The sequence below is a fragment of the Sipha flava genome, unplaced genomic scaffold (assembly GCF_003268045.1).
Source record: "Sipha flava isolate LNK unplaced genomic scaffold, YSA_version1 121_pilon_pilon, whole genome shotgun sequence".
Classification (NCBI taxonomy): Eukaryota; Metazoa; Arthropoda; class Insecta; order Hemiptera; family Aphididae; genus Sipha; species Sipha flava.
Window position 1 is genome coordinate 2,045,989 of NW_020271747.1, and position 18,167 is coordinate 2,064,155.

An 18,167-nucleotide genomic window follows, 5' to 3' on the forward strand; every position below is an offset into this window, starting at 1 on the left:
CTCCGGAGCGCGACCGTCCGACGGCCGTGGCGGCGGTGGCGGCGTAGGCGCACAACGACGACGACGCGAACGGACCGCATCCTATGTTCAGTGTGTGTGTTGCGCGCGTGTGTGTCCGTATACCGTTGCCGTCGTCGCCGCCGCCGCCGAAGCCGCCGAAGCCGCTCGTTTATATAAATAGAGGCGACGTCGTCTTCGTCGTCGTCGTCGTCGTGACTGCTGCTTGCCTGCTGCCTGGCTTTCTGGCGCGCGTGAATACCTTCCATAATACAACGACGACGGCGGCCCAGTTGTTATTATTAACGCGCGGCGTTTAACTCGAGTTATGTCACCACTACTACTAGTACTACTACTACTACAACTACTGTAGTACATCTAACTGCTACCTCTGCTACGGATATACCACTACCGCAACCGCTACGACCGTACACACAACCGTTACGGCGACGTAACAACACTGTTATCGCGGTCCCACAGATCGGCATCGTCGTGTAGTAAATATACCGTGTCCCCGCGGCGAATTCGCTCGGTACGCGTGCTCGTGACCGCGCGGGCAACAAGCCGTTGGCGGGACAACCGTAACCGGTGAAAGGAACGGACAGGGAAAAAGTCGACGGGAACACGGCGGCGGCTATCGACGAGTTGCCGCCAACTGTTGTGTTATTACATCGGTCTTCGTTCGCCGTGCTCGCCGCCGTTTCCGCGTACGCCTAGAGCCCCGGTCGGTGGTGCCCGCAGTGGAGTGCAGCAGCAGTGGTTCCGCGCGCGCGCGCGACTGCTGCTGCCGTGTGTCGCGTGTGCTCCGTCACCGATGGTTCGCGACGACGTAACGACACCGCCGCCGCCACCGCCTGTACAATTACTACCGGTGCCGCTGCTGCCCAACATCAGCACCAACCACCGTAGCCGCCACTGCGCGCGCTACCGCTTCCTAGGTCTGTACTGACACGGGCGACGACGTTGATCGGTTGTCATTCCGACCGCCGCGGCCGCACCGGTATAGGGTCCACGACGATACACGATCGGCAGCACCGAGACCGGCAACGTCTGCAGTGGCCATCGTCGGCGAGTAGAATGCATTGGTACCGTGCGACGGCCGCCTCGTTCGACGCGATCACCGCTGCAGTGGTGACCGCACATTAACGTCCGGACAGCGAGCGGCAGCAATAAAGGCATTAAATGTCATCGGTTCCGGCGCTGTGGGTTTGGAATTATGTCGCTGCTGGCGGTCGAGGGACAACGTAGTCCGGCGCTGTGTAAGTAAAACGGAACGGAACCGTGTATAAATAAATCAATGCCAAATATGTTTGCCAAAAAAATAAATAATCATAAATAAATAAAGGAGTCGAGGGGAAAACGAGAGTTTCACATTGTTCGGACGCCGGTCATAAAAGGGTCACTACATTCGTCATCGAGACCCGAGGAGACCGTTTTCTTGGAAACCACTTTTCTCGCGCACCCGAACGCACGCGCTTTTTCATTCCCGTTAGCACACTACTATACCAACACATTCTTCGACGGTCCGTCGTGTGTGTACCTTATCCGACCGACTGTCTAAATTTAGTCGCTTTTGGCTTGGTACTGCTAAATAATTATAATAGGCTAATATACTCATCCGTTATAACTGTCCAATATACCCGAATGATATTATTTGAACTAGGTTTGCTGACACAATGTGTCATTTATTGGCGTCGTGATCCGGTCCCGACCGGTCCGCGAAGAAAACGCATTGTCTCAATACATTTTTTCTAGACGAAAAAAAATTTCCCCGATTTCATTTTTAGACGCGCGCATTTTTAGTCGAGTTCAAGGTTGCGTTGCACTATAAAACTCTGGGGTCAATCTGAAGATCGTTTTAGAAGGAAGGCGCGAATAGGAATATTATTTCTATTATTTTGTTATATATTATTAGACATCTCTAACAATATTTTTCTTTTGAATATCGATATCGTTAGATTTTTCGCGATATTAAAAAACATTTACGATATATTCCGTATATAATATACGTATATTCCGATTCATTAACATCCCTACATCACTCACGGCATCAACTAATTACGCAAGTTTATAACTAGCCATAATTAATATACAAATAATAAAAAAAAACAATAACAATGCTAAACGAAATGAATATATAAATTAAATAAGCATTTGAATTAATTAAATTAACGAAATTATACCGTATCAAAATATCGATATCGTTGAAGAAACCTACTGAGGGGGATTGGTGGATCGATCCCCCAGCCTTTATTATATTACAACATAATCTTCATAATATATCTATATTTCATATTATTTTAAGTCCCTTATTATAAGTCCGAAAAATAAATTTTATTTTGTAATATTACATGAAATAAATGTTTAAATTTGAATTTTAAATTCAAAAAAAATATTTTTCTTTATGACTAATATTTTTAAGCATTATATTTGATGTGAAAGTATTTCGACCCTTCCCCTTGGAATTTGTCAAGGACTGCTACTGTAAGCCTATATATTATATTATTATTTATTATCATGAAAAATGCTATCAATACAAACATATACATAGTATATGATAGTAAATATTTACAATTATTTATTATGTTTATCTATATGAAAATATACCTAAATCTAAAATATTAAATAAATCTGTAATAGGAAAAAAGTGATCAGAGTTTTAAAAATCTTGCATCATTTAACGAAATATTCGTATTATTATTGTACACGATTAAAAATTATTTTTTATTAACCTCCTACCATTCAAAAAACTGTACTGTTCAGGCCAAGAGCCTTTACTTTTGAAGGGCTCCAAATTTACTAAAATACATTTTATTTGAAAAATATCATACTTTTACATTTATTTCTTTTCTTTTAAAAAAAAAAAAATCAAGTTTATTCATTGCTAATACCAAATGGTAATAAGAAGTATATTATATCAGGTACGGTAGTAATAAATGATGTGTTAAAAAATATATGTATCACAATTAATATATTTAATGGTATTCGATATATATTAGGCTTTGGGCTTCACATGCCCTAAAAACGGTTCTGGTAAAATTACCCAATGAAATTACTTAAAGACATGTGTTTGTTCTAAATGTTGGTCTTTGGAATAATGTTTGAGCTGTGAATTATTAAATACACAAGGGCTATAGATCTACCGTACGTGGATGTTTTACCATGGTTACTTACTATAGTGGATTTTCAGTTTATTTTTTATTACGACCTAAGAACGTATTCGGTATGCCCAGAGTGCATAATGATTCACCATGTCTTATAAACATATCAATTGGATTCATAATTGCATATTGTTATAGAAAGTTCAGGGTTTGGCATAAATTATTTGTTCAAAAATTATCAAAAATTGAAAAAATATTATTGTTTATACCACACATGAAGTTATAACTACTGTACTAGATTAATTTAATAGTTAAATAATAATGTAATTAAATAAGTGTATTATTAAATAGTTTATTAAGAATATCACCCGTAGATGATTCTGAATTCAGTATTTTATTTCAGTACTTATTTTAAATATTTTTATAGTAGTTTTTATTTTTTTAAATATTTCTATCTATTATAATAATAAATTTCCTGTTATAATTGGTATTGTATTTCAATTTGTAATGTTATTGTATTCCGTTCGATATTTACAGTCGAAAAATTACCAGTTAATCACTTTTATTGTGCTCACTGGTTCTTAGCCAATTTTTGACACGGTGCATTGCAGAAAACGACCATTTTAATGTAGCTGAACACAGCGGCGTTGCCAGAGGGTTAAAGGGTTAGCTTCTTACCTTCAAAATGTTTTCTTATTTTATAAGATATACAATAATTTTAATACAGATATAATGTTATATCGTGTCATCGTCAAACAATTTTCACAGTTTCAACAAACTAAATGATAAAAAAATTTATATTTTAATTTATGTTTAATGAAATTATTAAAATTAAAATGTTGGTACTTTATTAGGAGAAATAATTGAAAATTTACAAACCCCCTCCCCCCCCGTCAAATTTTTCTGGCTACGCCACAGGCTGAACATAAAGAATTTATTGTTATTGCAGTTTGTAATTTATAAAAATTAATAGGTACATATGCTTTTAAACTATTTATTTGTTTCATGTCATTGTGACTAAAACCATTATTAATGAATAAAAAACAATTTTTTAGCAAACATAAATTCCGAATCTAAATTATATCTATAAAATATATAGTATATTATACTATAACTCATATACCAACAATGTACTTATATATCTTTTAAAATCCAAAAATACCCTGTGTAACGAGTTAATAAAAAATTTAGATTTTAAATAAAACTTAGAATGTTTTATTTTATTAATATATTTTTTTTTCGTTAAAACTTTAGTATTAATATCGCATATCTATGCGTTCGGTGCCTTTGTATTTAATACTAAGTTGAAAGCTCACAATTTTTAAGTATTCGTTTAAAGTATTTTAAAATTTAAATTAGATAACTTACAAATTGAATGCATCGTTATATATTAATAACAATTCTAAATATAATGACAAAACCAATTAAATTAATTATAATTTATTTAAACGGGATTTTATTTACTAAAACATTTCATTAAGATACATGATACACAGAAACATTTATATATGTATCTGAAATATACATAGATAATTACATATTATTATTTTTAGAATTTCTCTATAGTTTTAAAAAGGTATTATCCTAGTAAATAATTAAGTAATTTTCACCTAATCAATTTTGTTATTTTATAAAAATCCTAAATATTAGTTTATAAACTATTAATTATATGAGAATTGTGATATAATTTCAAAATAATATTTAAGAAATTTCAATAACATTGGTTTACATTTTTATACAAATTGTACAATGATATTATTTTTTATTTTTTTAATGTGTTAACACTTGGATAGTTATAATTGTAATTGTTTACATTGAACTCCTTAAAATTCTCGATCTTATTCTTAAGACTTGAAAATAAAACACAAACTCATTCATGTGCGATAGTGACGCGGAGAACTATTTTCTGAGCAAGTGCCAACGATTGAAAATCTACCAACCACCCACATAAAAATGTTATATATTTATTTTGTAAGCTTAGAACAAGCTCATACTATTTATTTAAATAATATTCATTATTCTGTATTCATTAAAAAGGTTAAAAATTGGTTGACTTACTTATTTACAAAAGTATTATAAAATACTATTAAAACTATGGAATTGATTACCACTTCATACAAATATTCTTGAGGTCACAGTCTCTAATAGGCTGGAAAAATCTACAAGCATGTCACTGTCATTTATTCGAAATAAAATTTAAAATTCATAATTTACGTTTCTTCAATGTTTGATTTTTTAATAATTTATTAGTATAAAATAAAAAAAATCATTTGTTTTGTTTTTAATTTTTATAATTTAAATACAAATGTAAATATTTAATTTATTATCGATGTGAAACCAATGAATTATAAATTATTTTATGTTAAAATATAATAGATTAAATAATTTATCGTATAATATAGTAAAAATAAGAAATAGTAATAAAATAAAATATTATACACATTTAGTTACACATAATAACATAATACACAACAAATATTCTTAATAAAAGTTACTTTTCATACATCCTTGGATTTTTTTCTTGTTCTATTATTAAAAGCAGTTTTAACATTGAAACGATGAAGGGATTGAACATTATTTGTACCTTGTAATTCTGAAAAACTGAATTTTACAAAATAGCATTTTTATTTTATCATTTTTACTGACTAAGTGGTCAATTAAAACAATGTAATTCGAGATATTTTATTTAATAGTATTTCTACCAATATGTTTGTTGTGTTTATTTTTTAAACTCGTTTGGCAATTACTAAAATATAGTTGATTTTATGTATTTAAAAATATAATTGCTATTTTAATCTGATGATAATGAAATGATATTTTTTATTTTATTTAATAGTTGTACCTTATTATGATAATATATTATTAGTTATTATATTAATAATGATATATTTAGGTAATGAATAATTTATTTAATGATAATCATCAATTTATTGAAAATAAGTAACACAGTAAATGAAAAAGAATATAAAATTTGTAAAGGTACGAATTTGATTAGGTCTTAAGTTTCTTCTTAAAAATAAACCTAACATATATATATACTTTATAGGTAACTGGTGATTATTAATCAGTCAATTTTTATGTTTTAGCTAAAAATAGCTTTAGTCAAAAATACGTTTTATTCTTGTTTTTTATGTTTAATCTATACTATTAAAATGTTAATATTATTTAGACTATACTACAAGGGGAGATCTACATTAAATATATAAAAATAAAGACAACGCCCTTTTATTGCATGTCATGTTTCCACTTTCTAACATTTGTATCAAATAATTTTATTTAGCATTTAGTTTTTTTTTACATTAGGTAAGTAATAAAAGTTTTTCCCCGGTTGCTAAATAATAAATCATTTGGACATTTTATTCTTTAAAATTACAATCCTATTGCTTGTACATATTACTTGTATAAGTTTATTAATAACTTTAGTGGCGCCCAGACAGGTTACCAAAGGGTGCAATTGCAAGTGCTCTCGTGGGGGTGGGTGTATTGATAGGTCTATGCGTATGTAGTTTAATAACTTGGATACCAAACATTATGGAGTATGGTAAGCAAATAACAATATTATTATAATACAAACATTATACTTATACGGCAATGGGTATTTTATTTTACATATTAATTATAATTTATAGTTATTTTAAGAGTTAATTACAGTTACAGACAACAGTTTAAACAAATGTTTTTAAAAAAAAAAAAAAAAAGGGGTGAGTTTTGTTATTTGCATGTGCTTTCAAAATACTTCTGTGCGCCACTGAATAACTTAATTTCAATGATTTTTAATTTAGATGAAATAATTTGTCGTTTTTAAATTATGTGTTTAATCTATTATAAATTCCTTGTTGTTATGGTTACAATTATATTAAGTGAATATTATGCATTTTATATTTTTGTTTGGGCTTGTATAAAAAGAATGTACTATTTTAAGTTTATTATTATATTAAAATATATTTTATTTATTTTACAAAATATATTTCATATATATACTTATTGTTTATAATAATAACAGTTTTGCTATGGAATGATTTACCTATTATAAAATATTTTTAAATTATAATAATCATAAAAATAATTTCAATATTAATATTACTAAAGAAGCCATAAATTTATTCATGAAAAATAATATATCTAACATATTCCATAGATTCTAAACAATAATAATATAAAATCAATTTTAAAATTAATGATAATCAAACTTATCTATAGGTAATATAATTGAGAACTTCACATAAAATTCCCCTTTTTTAAAAATACTGGTAGATATGTATATACTTAAATGTAATTGTAATACATTTTATGTAGGTAGGTAAGACAAATAAAAATTTTAAAATAATATATAAATACTGCCCCTATTTTAAATTTTGCAAAACATGTTTTAAAAAATAACCATAATACAATATACATTATACTCGTATACATTTTTATATCAATACAGACTTAGAAATATTAAATAGCCAGAATAATATTTGCTTTAATTCAGTTTTAGAAAAATTATACATAGGTATACAATGAAACGAAAAAATTTAATTTAAATATACAAACCGATTTTCAAAATAATATTTTACATCAATACATTTTAGATAATAATTTATCATAATAACTAAAGTATTTACATTTCTTAGCATATCTTTATACATACATACAATATGTTTACATATTACATATCTGATAAGAATTCATTTTAAATTATCTTTCCTATTTAAATAAATTACATCTACATAAAACAACCAATTTTTCTCAATGTATTTCGTCCTTTATTTTTTCATATTCAATCGTAATTTTATTGACTTTGATATACCTGACGATGAATTTTTAATTCGAAACCAGTCGTACTTTACTAATATAATAATACTTTATTTATTTCTATATATAAACTAATAATAATAATACTGGATTAAATAATAAGAACAAAGGAATTACAACTATAAATTATATAGGTAATCTATGATTTTACGAAAACATAAATAATTTACTAAATTAATAGACAATGAAATATTAGAATATTCTTCTAAATTCAAATGTTTATTTAAATTTAAAAGTTTAAATGTAAATTTAAAAGTTGCATATTTAAGAATTGTATTTTTCAAATCCAACAACAAAAGATATTCAAATGTTAATAGTCAATATTCAAATATTTATTGTATCACATTTGAAGGTATTAGTAGTTCGAGACAGTAAATTAGACGTAGCAAAAATTTGCTACATTTTTAAACATAGTATTAAAGTAATTTATGAATTGACTAATAAACTGTGTAGTATAAATATTAAAAATATATAATTAACTAAACATGGATTTAAATTAAGAATTTAATTGTACGTTAAGTAGATACCTAAAGTGACAACGAATTTAATAAAAGTAAAAATATTAATTTTAAAGTATAGGTAAGTACATATATTTGTGGTTACAAAATAGTAAACAAAAATATTTTATGAAACGAATGGAGTACATTTATACTTCAATTTAAATTTTTAACTACAAATTAGTGGAAAAAGTAATTTAGCACTAAGTTTTCTCCGACTTGATTTATTTTATATTTCATTAGATTATGTTCATAATACATATAGAAATTATTTTGTATGACATTAATAACCTATTCTACCTATAAGCTTAAAATCTTAAAAATTATTTATTTTAAATTTTAAGAACAGTACTATCTGGTACATCAAAAAATACTAGCTCAACGTGCTTCATCCAACCAAACAGAGTTACAATATTTTATATTTAAAAATGGAAACAAATATTTAATTATTTAATTTATACTATTTATTTAAAAATATAATTTTTCATGGTGAATAATTTTAAAAAAACAACGAATTATTATTAAATATTTCTAATTTATCATTATAAATAAAATATAAAATTAAAAATTCTTGTATGAAGTATTATTGTTAAAATATGCAATTTTTTGCATTTTTTTTTTTACCTTATGATAACTTTTTAAAATAAATTAAGTCGTAAATATTTGTATGTATAATACAATTATACTCCAAATAAGAACATTCATTTTTATATTTTTTATTTATATTTACGAGTATATTATTAAAATATTTAATATGGAATTTTCAATAAATTATTTATGTATTTAATAATACTTTTTTATGCTTTATGTGGTATGGGTCTGTGATTTATATTAATACCGTTCTTCAGTTGCAAGCTAAATATTGACAACATTTAAGTTTTTAGTTACGTATAAATATGATATTATTTATTTTTATTCTATTGAATGTTTTTATTTTTGTTTTTTTTTAATTAAAAGTGTAATGACTACTACAACTTCTAACTTGTACTTTTAAATTTTAAGTAAAGTCAGACATGCATTTTGGTTAGAAATAATGATTTTTTTCTAATATGCATACATTTAAATACTACAAATAATATTACGATTATTAATCAATTTTTAATTATTTACTGTCAATTATATATTATCAATTAAAAAAGCCAGATAAAAAACACTGTAACTGAACTTATTCTTTTTTTTTTTTATATATAATGATATACCTACTCTATTAAATTTTATCATCAATAAATAAAAAAATTTAACTAAATCAAATACTATGTTTTTATGTTCCCTTATCATCAAACTTAAATATTTGTTGTACTATTGTATGTACAAGTATGTATAAATAGTATTTATATCTTGACAAAAAAAGTGTAAATTAAAGATGTCTGTATTCAGTCAGCCCAGGGCTCCAAAAGTTCTCACTGACCTTGACTTGATATAATCTACCCAACTGTAGTAGATATCTCACATCCAATAACTTCAAAATTCATTATATAATTTGTATTAAGATATAACTTTGATTTAAATTAAAATTAAATAAATAATAATAATATCAATGTGTTTTCTTTGGTCAATTCAAGTTTTAACTTTTTCCTATAATATGCAATATAGAAGAAATTTGTCAGATAAAACGTTGAATTATACAACTATATATTTTTTTGTATGGTATATTCTAGTGTAAATATACAAACACAATACCTACAATACTTGCTACATTCATTAGCAACACAAGTTTCAATATTTTTAATATTATAGAATTTTGAGATATCTTGAGTATCAGTCATAAAATATGCCTCTCCTAAAATGGAACATCATCAAATTCCACCTATAAAACCCGTATGATGCGTCTCTCTCACTCGTCTCTATAAGCTTTTCGACCTACTCAGTATGATCTATGCCTTAACCAATGGATGGCCAACTTTTAAAGATTAAATTCTGAGTTATCTAGGTTGTCACGATTGACCAAAAAAAACAAAAAAAAAAATTTGTTAACAAACAAAAATATATTTTATATATATGCATCATAGGCGCATCTAGGGAGAGGCTAGGGGGCTTAGCCCCCCACAAATATTCCATGTTATACATGGAATACTGCATACAGCATACTTAACTCACAATAGTGCCACATACAAAAAAATACACATTGCAGTAAATCCAACTAAGGCTCAGAATCTTAAATATATTAACATGGTATATGAGTATAAGAGTAACGGTAGTCTACAAGATTATTTCAAGTTTTGTAGGAGGGCTGTAGCCCCCCCCCCAAGATTTTTTACCGTAAATGCACCTTTGACATGTTACTCTTCCTATATGTTTTTATTTAAAATATGAATATGTATTAATGAATTTTAAAATAATTTTATAATTGTACACAACATATATTTTAATATAGTTTTATCAATTTATACGAATGCAATAAAGATTATTTTTTAATACAAACGGAATATCCATTTAACTATGTAGAATATAGCTAGGAATTCGATCTCAGTATATTATTTCGTTTTTTATAGTTATTTATTACTATATATTGCCTTAATTAATCTATTTTATATTACCGTGGGTTGAACAAAGATATAAAAATTTACAAAATATAAATAAATATTTTATTTGTTTTCTGAAAAAGTTCATAAAATAAATGAAAGGGAGTTATGACCTACTCGAACTCATGTTCCAATCAACCAATTAATCGTAATCGACCTGTTGGCCACCCCTACCTTAGACGACGAAAAACCATCTGATGCGTGTAAACTCAGACTTCGTCTTAAAACCGAAATTTGGAGTAGCAACTCTTCAATCGTCTATTTTCACTCTTATCAGAGTTTAGAGGTCATAGTTATTATCAAAAACTATAATGGTAATAAGGTCTAGTGTCACATTTCCGTACATAAAAATAAAAATGTAAATATTAAACATTCAAGTACATTTTTTTGCTCTTCTAAACAAATGTAAATTAAGTTTCATAAAAAAAAAAAAAAACGCTGAATTTCTTATTATAAACGGTACATTTTTAGTAAAATATAAATGTTATTGAAATTTTCATATAATTCTTGGGTAGATTTTACCTCTAGTATTGGACTAAGCTATGGTCTAATTATCCTAGTCTATAGTTTTACTTATTGTTCTTGTGCATTAGTTTTGCAAACAAATCAACAAATTTCTTGTTTGGATAATTGGTAATTAGTAAAATAAAATGAATTAAATTAAATTAAAAATTAAAACAGTAAAATTGTGATTAATAAACAAAAATATTCAATCAACTTATGATTTTATTTTTTATTTTAGGTATTGCAGTAATTTTAATAATTTCAAACAGAGTATTTGGATTAGGTAAATAATAATATTATTTCTTAGAATCATACTGCTACAATTTATTATTTTTGAAACTAATATTTCAGATTCCGATATAATTGATAGTAATTTTTCAATTTCAACCACTACTATTGATTATGATATACCTGTTCAAGATATGGCGTCTGAAACATTGATGGCTCTTTCGCCATGCCATCAATTTGAAGGAGAATTCGAGTTCTTTTCTCCAGGCCATCCTCAACCTTATCCAAATAATACAGAATGTATCAGACTATTAGAAGGTATGTAATCATATAAATATAAACTACTTGGAATAAAACAATAGTGAAAATAAAAAATACATTTTTTGCAGCTAATGTTGGAGAAATAATAGAATTAGATTTTAGAGACTCATTTACCATTGAACCAAGTATTGGATGTAAACACGATCATTTAGAAATTCGAGATGGTCCATATGGATATTCAGTTCCAGCAAATTATTACTGCGGAAATCAATTTCCTCCAAAGTTAGTGTCTAAAATATTTTTTCTTGCAAAATGAAATAGCCGATTAATATAAATAATAGTTGTTCAATATGGTGTGAAATCATGATTTTAATATTTTTCTTGTATTTTTATTTATATTTTAGAATAATTTCATCTGGGAGACACTTATGGTTGCGGTTTCGGTCGGACGAAAATATCGAATATGAAGGATTTCACGCAGTTTACAAATTTATCAAGAAACCTCCACCCGGTAAATAATTGTTAAAAATTAATGTAGTGAAAAATATATGTAATTAATATTGACAGGGTCCACATATTACTAATAAATATAAAGTACATGTTTTACGTAATGTCAAATATATATATAATGTGATTTAGAACATCTTACAGTAGTGTATATAGATATTTCATACCTATTGCCAGTTTATGATATTAAATAAATATAATTTGTATTTTTTTAATACCTAAAATAGCCAATAATTTAATTTTTAGACATAGAAAAATCAGAACTTCCCCCATGCCGTAAATTCGTGGACGGTTCTCAAGGACATATAAATAGTACAGAAGTAGATGATTTGAAAAATTTAACTCTTGCGAATCAGGTTCCATTAGATTGTATGTGGATAATAAAAGTAAAACCTGGATGGAAGGTATTTATATTAGATTCAAATTTAAATAGAACGTGTGTAATAATTTATTAATTTATAATTGTATTAATTATAGATTCAGCTTAACTTCAAAGATTTTGCGTTAGAAAAACCCAACGATTGTGGATTGAATGTTGTAGAAATTTTTTCAAATCGTACTGATATGGCTTCTCGGTTGAAGGTATTTTGTGGATCAATTGCAGAAATGGTACAATCACCGGGTAACATGTTACATGTACGATTCTTGGCAGAAGGAAAAGGAGTAAAATCAAAATTCTCTGCACTTTTTACTGCATACCGTACTAAGACTAAAGATGAAGGTAAAAATATTCAGACAATAAGTTTAAGATAAAAAATTAAAGAGTAGATTACCTACAGTAGGTTTATCTCTAGAATATAAGTATAGTATTCTCATCAAAAATATATCTCTGAGAAATGTCACCATAATATAACATTCAAAAGATTATTAAAATCTATTTTAATTGTTTTATTATGAATTGAAGTTCAAAATTTTTAATCGGATTATACAAATTATATCATTTTTAGTACAAATACAACACGTAGGTACTAGCTCTATAAATATAGTTTGATTTAGATGCGTTCTGAGGATTTTTTAATGGCGGGGATATAAAAATGTATTAAAAAGTGAGTCATGAGAGCCTCCACATAACCTTTCTTATATGCATAAAAACAACATATAATAAATTACAATATACTCGTATTATATTTTGAATTTTTTTTTTTTTTAATTTGCTTTCGTTTGCACATTACAGCAAAATATATTTTTTAATTATAATGCTAAATTTACAAAATTATATTTATTTATCAGTTTTAAAAAAAATAATTTAATATAGATACTGCTTGAATTATTTAGTTTAATTTTTCATACACAAAACAGTGTTCATAAGGAACGTGTTATTTTTATAAGGACAAAGGTGGAACGCGTTTCTTTTCAAATTAAGAAACGAAGAACGTTATAGATTTTCTATTTATGAAGGACTTAAACGTAAATTTCCGTTCCAATAAAAAAAATTTAGACACATGTTAATTTTAATAATAATATTTTATAAAATATATAAAATGTATCCTATTAATTTTTAGCCTTTGTAATAAAATAGTAATAGTATATTTTATAATCAATGGTAAAAAGTAGTTATGCAATTATTTGGTCTCAATTGGAATCATTGATTGCCATTGATAAGACGTAATGTTCTATCCTTGTTCTTATTCTCTTATATATATGTTACGGGCAAAGTAGAAAGTCGGGCATTGTGCACAATGACCGGGCACTGTGCACAATGCCCGATTTTCAAGGGCAAAGTTGGAATAAGTTAACGTTGCCCGGGCATTGTATACAGTGCCCAATTAGATTTGGGCACAGTAGATTAAATATTGAATATTATATAAAAAATTAAAAATAAAGATATTAAAAATATTATAAAAAATAAATAAAGTTTCACAGCCTAGAGCTTTTCTAAATATTCCGCTGATTTTAAAGTAGAAATTAAATCGGTTGGAATTTGCGTTGATTTTAGGCCAACTTTAGCATGTGTTCCGAACATAGCTTCGTATGGCGAACGTTTTGTACCATGGTAAAAACTCCGATTCTTCATAAATTGAACAAATTTAAGACCTTCGCTCCACTTTCTTGAATTATTATCGGCTAACCATGTTGCGAGAATATTTTGAAATCTTGGTTGGCCCTTTCAACAGACCCTTGACTTTATGAGTGTCTAGGCTTTCCGTGGACAATCTTAAGTTCTTCCCACATACTACACAACTCAATAATAACTTTATTGGCGAATTCCCTTCCATTATCACTTTGCAAAATTGCCGGGGCTCCAAATGTTGTAAAAATATCAATTAACACGTAGGCTACTTCTTCAGCCCGTTTATGGGTTAACGGTCTAAGAATTACGAACTTCGTAAGGTGATCTTGATAGACCAATATGGACTTGTAATCGCCATCAGGCTGAACTTGCATGTCTATTAAATCCACTTGATAGTGAGAGTTCAATTCTGATGAAAGTATAGGTTTTACAACTAAACCTTTTTTAATTTTACTGCCTTTTTTTTGACAGTGGTCACATAAATTTAAAAATATCATTATAGTCTCCCTTGTTATATTTTTATATTTCAAGTTCAATTCATACTCCATACGGTTTCTACCTCCATGTCCCATAGATGTATGCGTTTTATTAAGAAGTTGAAACAATTGTTCGTTGTAAACATAATACTTAATTAAATTACCTTCGGATACTGGAACTACTAACTTTTCAATCCCTGATATATTTACAAAATCGTATTTTTTAATTAATTTGTAATCATCTGCAGTCTTTTTTGTGGTTTTAGTTTTCACATTATTCACTTTTGAAATTAATTCATCGTATTTTACTTTATTTAAAAATACAGCATTTGCATTTTTGTTTAATAGTAAATTGTTAAACTTCTCATTAAACTTTTTTTCCATTTTATGTTAGAAAATAGTACACAAATACTTAGAAAATAGTTAAAAACGTTGACCAAAAGAAAAAAAAACACTACAAGCAACTGCACTACCTACACTACAATGTCAGACTACGTGACGTCGCCGTCGTGACAATAATCATTAGAAAATATCGAACAGGAATTTAACGATTCGATTATGAAATATTATCTACAATACTGTGTGATCACTTTTATCGTTTAGATTACGGTTCGGTTCGTACTATCGCAGCTGTCACGTTGTCGAGTACGAATAAAATATATAATTATAGTTTTGTAGTGATATTATTACGTATAAATGCAATTTGATATAAAAGTATGCAACGCACTGTATAATTCACTTTGCCCACTTGAATCTGGGCAGGGTACACTTTGCCCGGGCAATCTAGTACAATGCCCGGTCAATGTATGACAAATTTGAGTATTAAAATGATCATTCTTACATTGGCCAAAATGTTCGGGCATTGTATAACAATACCCGGATTTCCTACTTTGTCCGTAATATATATATAGGCATATAAGGTATTTAATAATATTAAGATAATATGATCAGTGTCGGCGCTATGATATGCGAGGCCCTGTGCAAATTATAAACGCGTGGCCCCAGATCTGAATATACTACAAAATAGAAGCGCGAGGCCTAAGAGTCTATCCAAAAGTACGAGGTCCTGTGTGATTGCACTTTCTGCATACCCCTCGTTCCGGCACTAAATATGATAATGTAAGCCATGGTTGTAATATACCTATAATAAGAATGGTGTAAACAAACCAAATCAGTTTTGTTAAAAATAGGCAAAGCTATAATTACAAAAACGCAACAATTGGATTTTCATGCATAATATGACGTAATTTTTTATTAGTGATTTATTTCGTACTTCATTTACAATATTAATACTTATATATCATTCTTTTAAGGTAAAATTATAATTTACCACTTTTGTTTTCAAAGATATCTATATAAAGTTTATGTCATAAAACATTTACCTATAAATAATATGATAAGAATTTAGTAGTACGTAATAATAATATTTATAATTAAAAAAAATAAATATATAATATAATTTAAGATAAATTGAAAATAATAAACATGCTGGAAGTCGTAAAAAAAAACTATAAGCATGTAGATATACAATGTATATAATGTTACGTTTTTTTATATATATATCTATATATGTATATTATACATATATAGTATATAAACCTACATTTACTTTTAGAGTTATCATTTATATTTTGAGATCATTCTCATGTTAAACAACTTAAATTGGTAGAAAACTTTCTATATTTTGTAAGCTGTAATAGTTCATGAGTTTGCGATTTACATTTTATACAAATATTTTTATAAAAATATTCAAATTTATATTTTTAGCTTGCGGTAATGATCAGTATGATTGCGAAGATTTAACATGTATAGCATCTGAATTACGTTGCAATAAAGTTGAGAACTGTCGTTTTCGATGGGATGAAGATGGATGTCCGGTATATTATTATTTAAATTACAATCTACAACATTTTGTATTAATTTACAAACATTAATTTAGGAAGAAGACAATCGATTAATGCAACTATTTTCAAGTTTCGACATAATAGTAATTTTGGTAGTGTTTTTTCTAATATTATGTGGAATGTGTTCAGCATTCATTACTAATATTGTCCGAAAGCTGGTACATGATCACCGCATTATAAAAGTAAGTAGTACTTTTATTATAAAAAGAACAGAGGTTTCCAAATTTTTTTTTTTATTAAGGATTCTAAATTTAAAATTTGAACAATATTTATGTAACTAATACCTTACCAAAATAAGTAATATTTTTATACTCAATTTTCGAATTTTTCCGATGAATTAAAAATATTTGTTCTTCAAATAGGAACACATGCGTCATTCTAGAGAAGATCATTTAGATCAAATTGGAAGAATACATGTTACAAATGAACAATCACTCGAAGACTCCGGTCCTCATATCCATGACTATCCTCAAAGTGATAATAGTAGTCAAATCACTAATTTAATTCAAAACAAACATAGTAATAATATATCAAGTTCAGATTGTTATGTTCCATCTGGTGATCTTATTCCAGTGTTAATGAAACATGACCCTCCTCGTCTTTATCCTTCTGTTGAAGACGAAGAAGGTGATGGGTTGATGAGTTCCTATCCAATGGCAGCTGAAACTAAAGATATTGAGTGCCAAACCAGAGAAAGTCTTTTTGACACATCAGTGGTACCTAAAACACAAACTGCTGGTCATTATAGAGTAAGGCCATCAGAATCGCCTTTTAGACCACCATTAGGATTTTCAACATTTGGATACAGAAAAGATTCAGATAGTTCTACTGACACAAAACCATCAAAATTCAGAGCTGAGGCAGTTATTGAAATGGACAAGTTTTCATCAGAATTAAGCCAAAGGCCTTACAGTATTGAATCAACAAAATCAGCTCCAGATGTTATAGTCATGCACTGATCCCTATAAAACTGTTCACAATAATACTATTAATATTAATTTTAAGTATTATACTCAAAAGTATGCTTATCAATAGAAGTCAAAACATTTAAAAAATGCTCAAATTATGAAGTGGACTAAAATAAAATATTTGAAATGTTACAGAGGGGAATAATGTATATTACGAACTAACCCTTCAAGTACTATCAGTATTTTTGATAAGTTATAAATATATTTAAAAATGGTAACGTGAATCATCAATGAAAATATTGTTAAACCATCACGAATTTATATTGTCTTATATTTTAAGTCATGATTAGAATTATAGTTATCTAAATGATTTATGAATATTAAATAAATTATTCCAAATTCGTATTTACCAAATTTTTTTTATTTTTATCAAACATCGGTTTATTATATTTAT

The 18,167-nt window shown here is 28.0% G+C and overlaps 1 protein-coding gene across 1 annotated transcript; it reads left to right on the plus strand.

Moving 5' to 3' along the window:
• The first annotated feature begins 101 nt into the window (after positions 1-101).
• On the plus strand, positions 102-18,118 carry LOC112693998. Its single transcript, XM_025569305.1, has 10 exons — positions 102-1,256; positions 11,657-11,701; positions 11,770-11,964; positions 12,036-12,189; positions 12,312-12,418; positions 12,661-12,818; positions 12,892-13,135; positions 16,669-16,778; positions 16,841-16,987; positions 17,168-18,118. Exons 1-10 carry the CDS (start codon positions 1,214-1,216, stop codon positions 17,762-17,764), a joined length of 1,800 nt encoding a protein of 599 aa, XP_025425090.1. The 5' UTR covers positions 102-1,213; the 3' UTR covers positions 17,765-18,118.
• Positions 18,119-18,167: the final 49 nt, after the last annotated feature.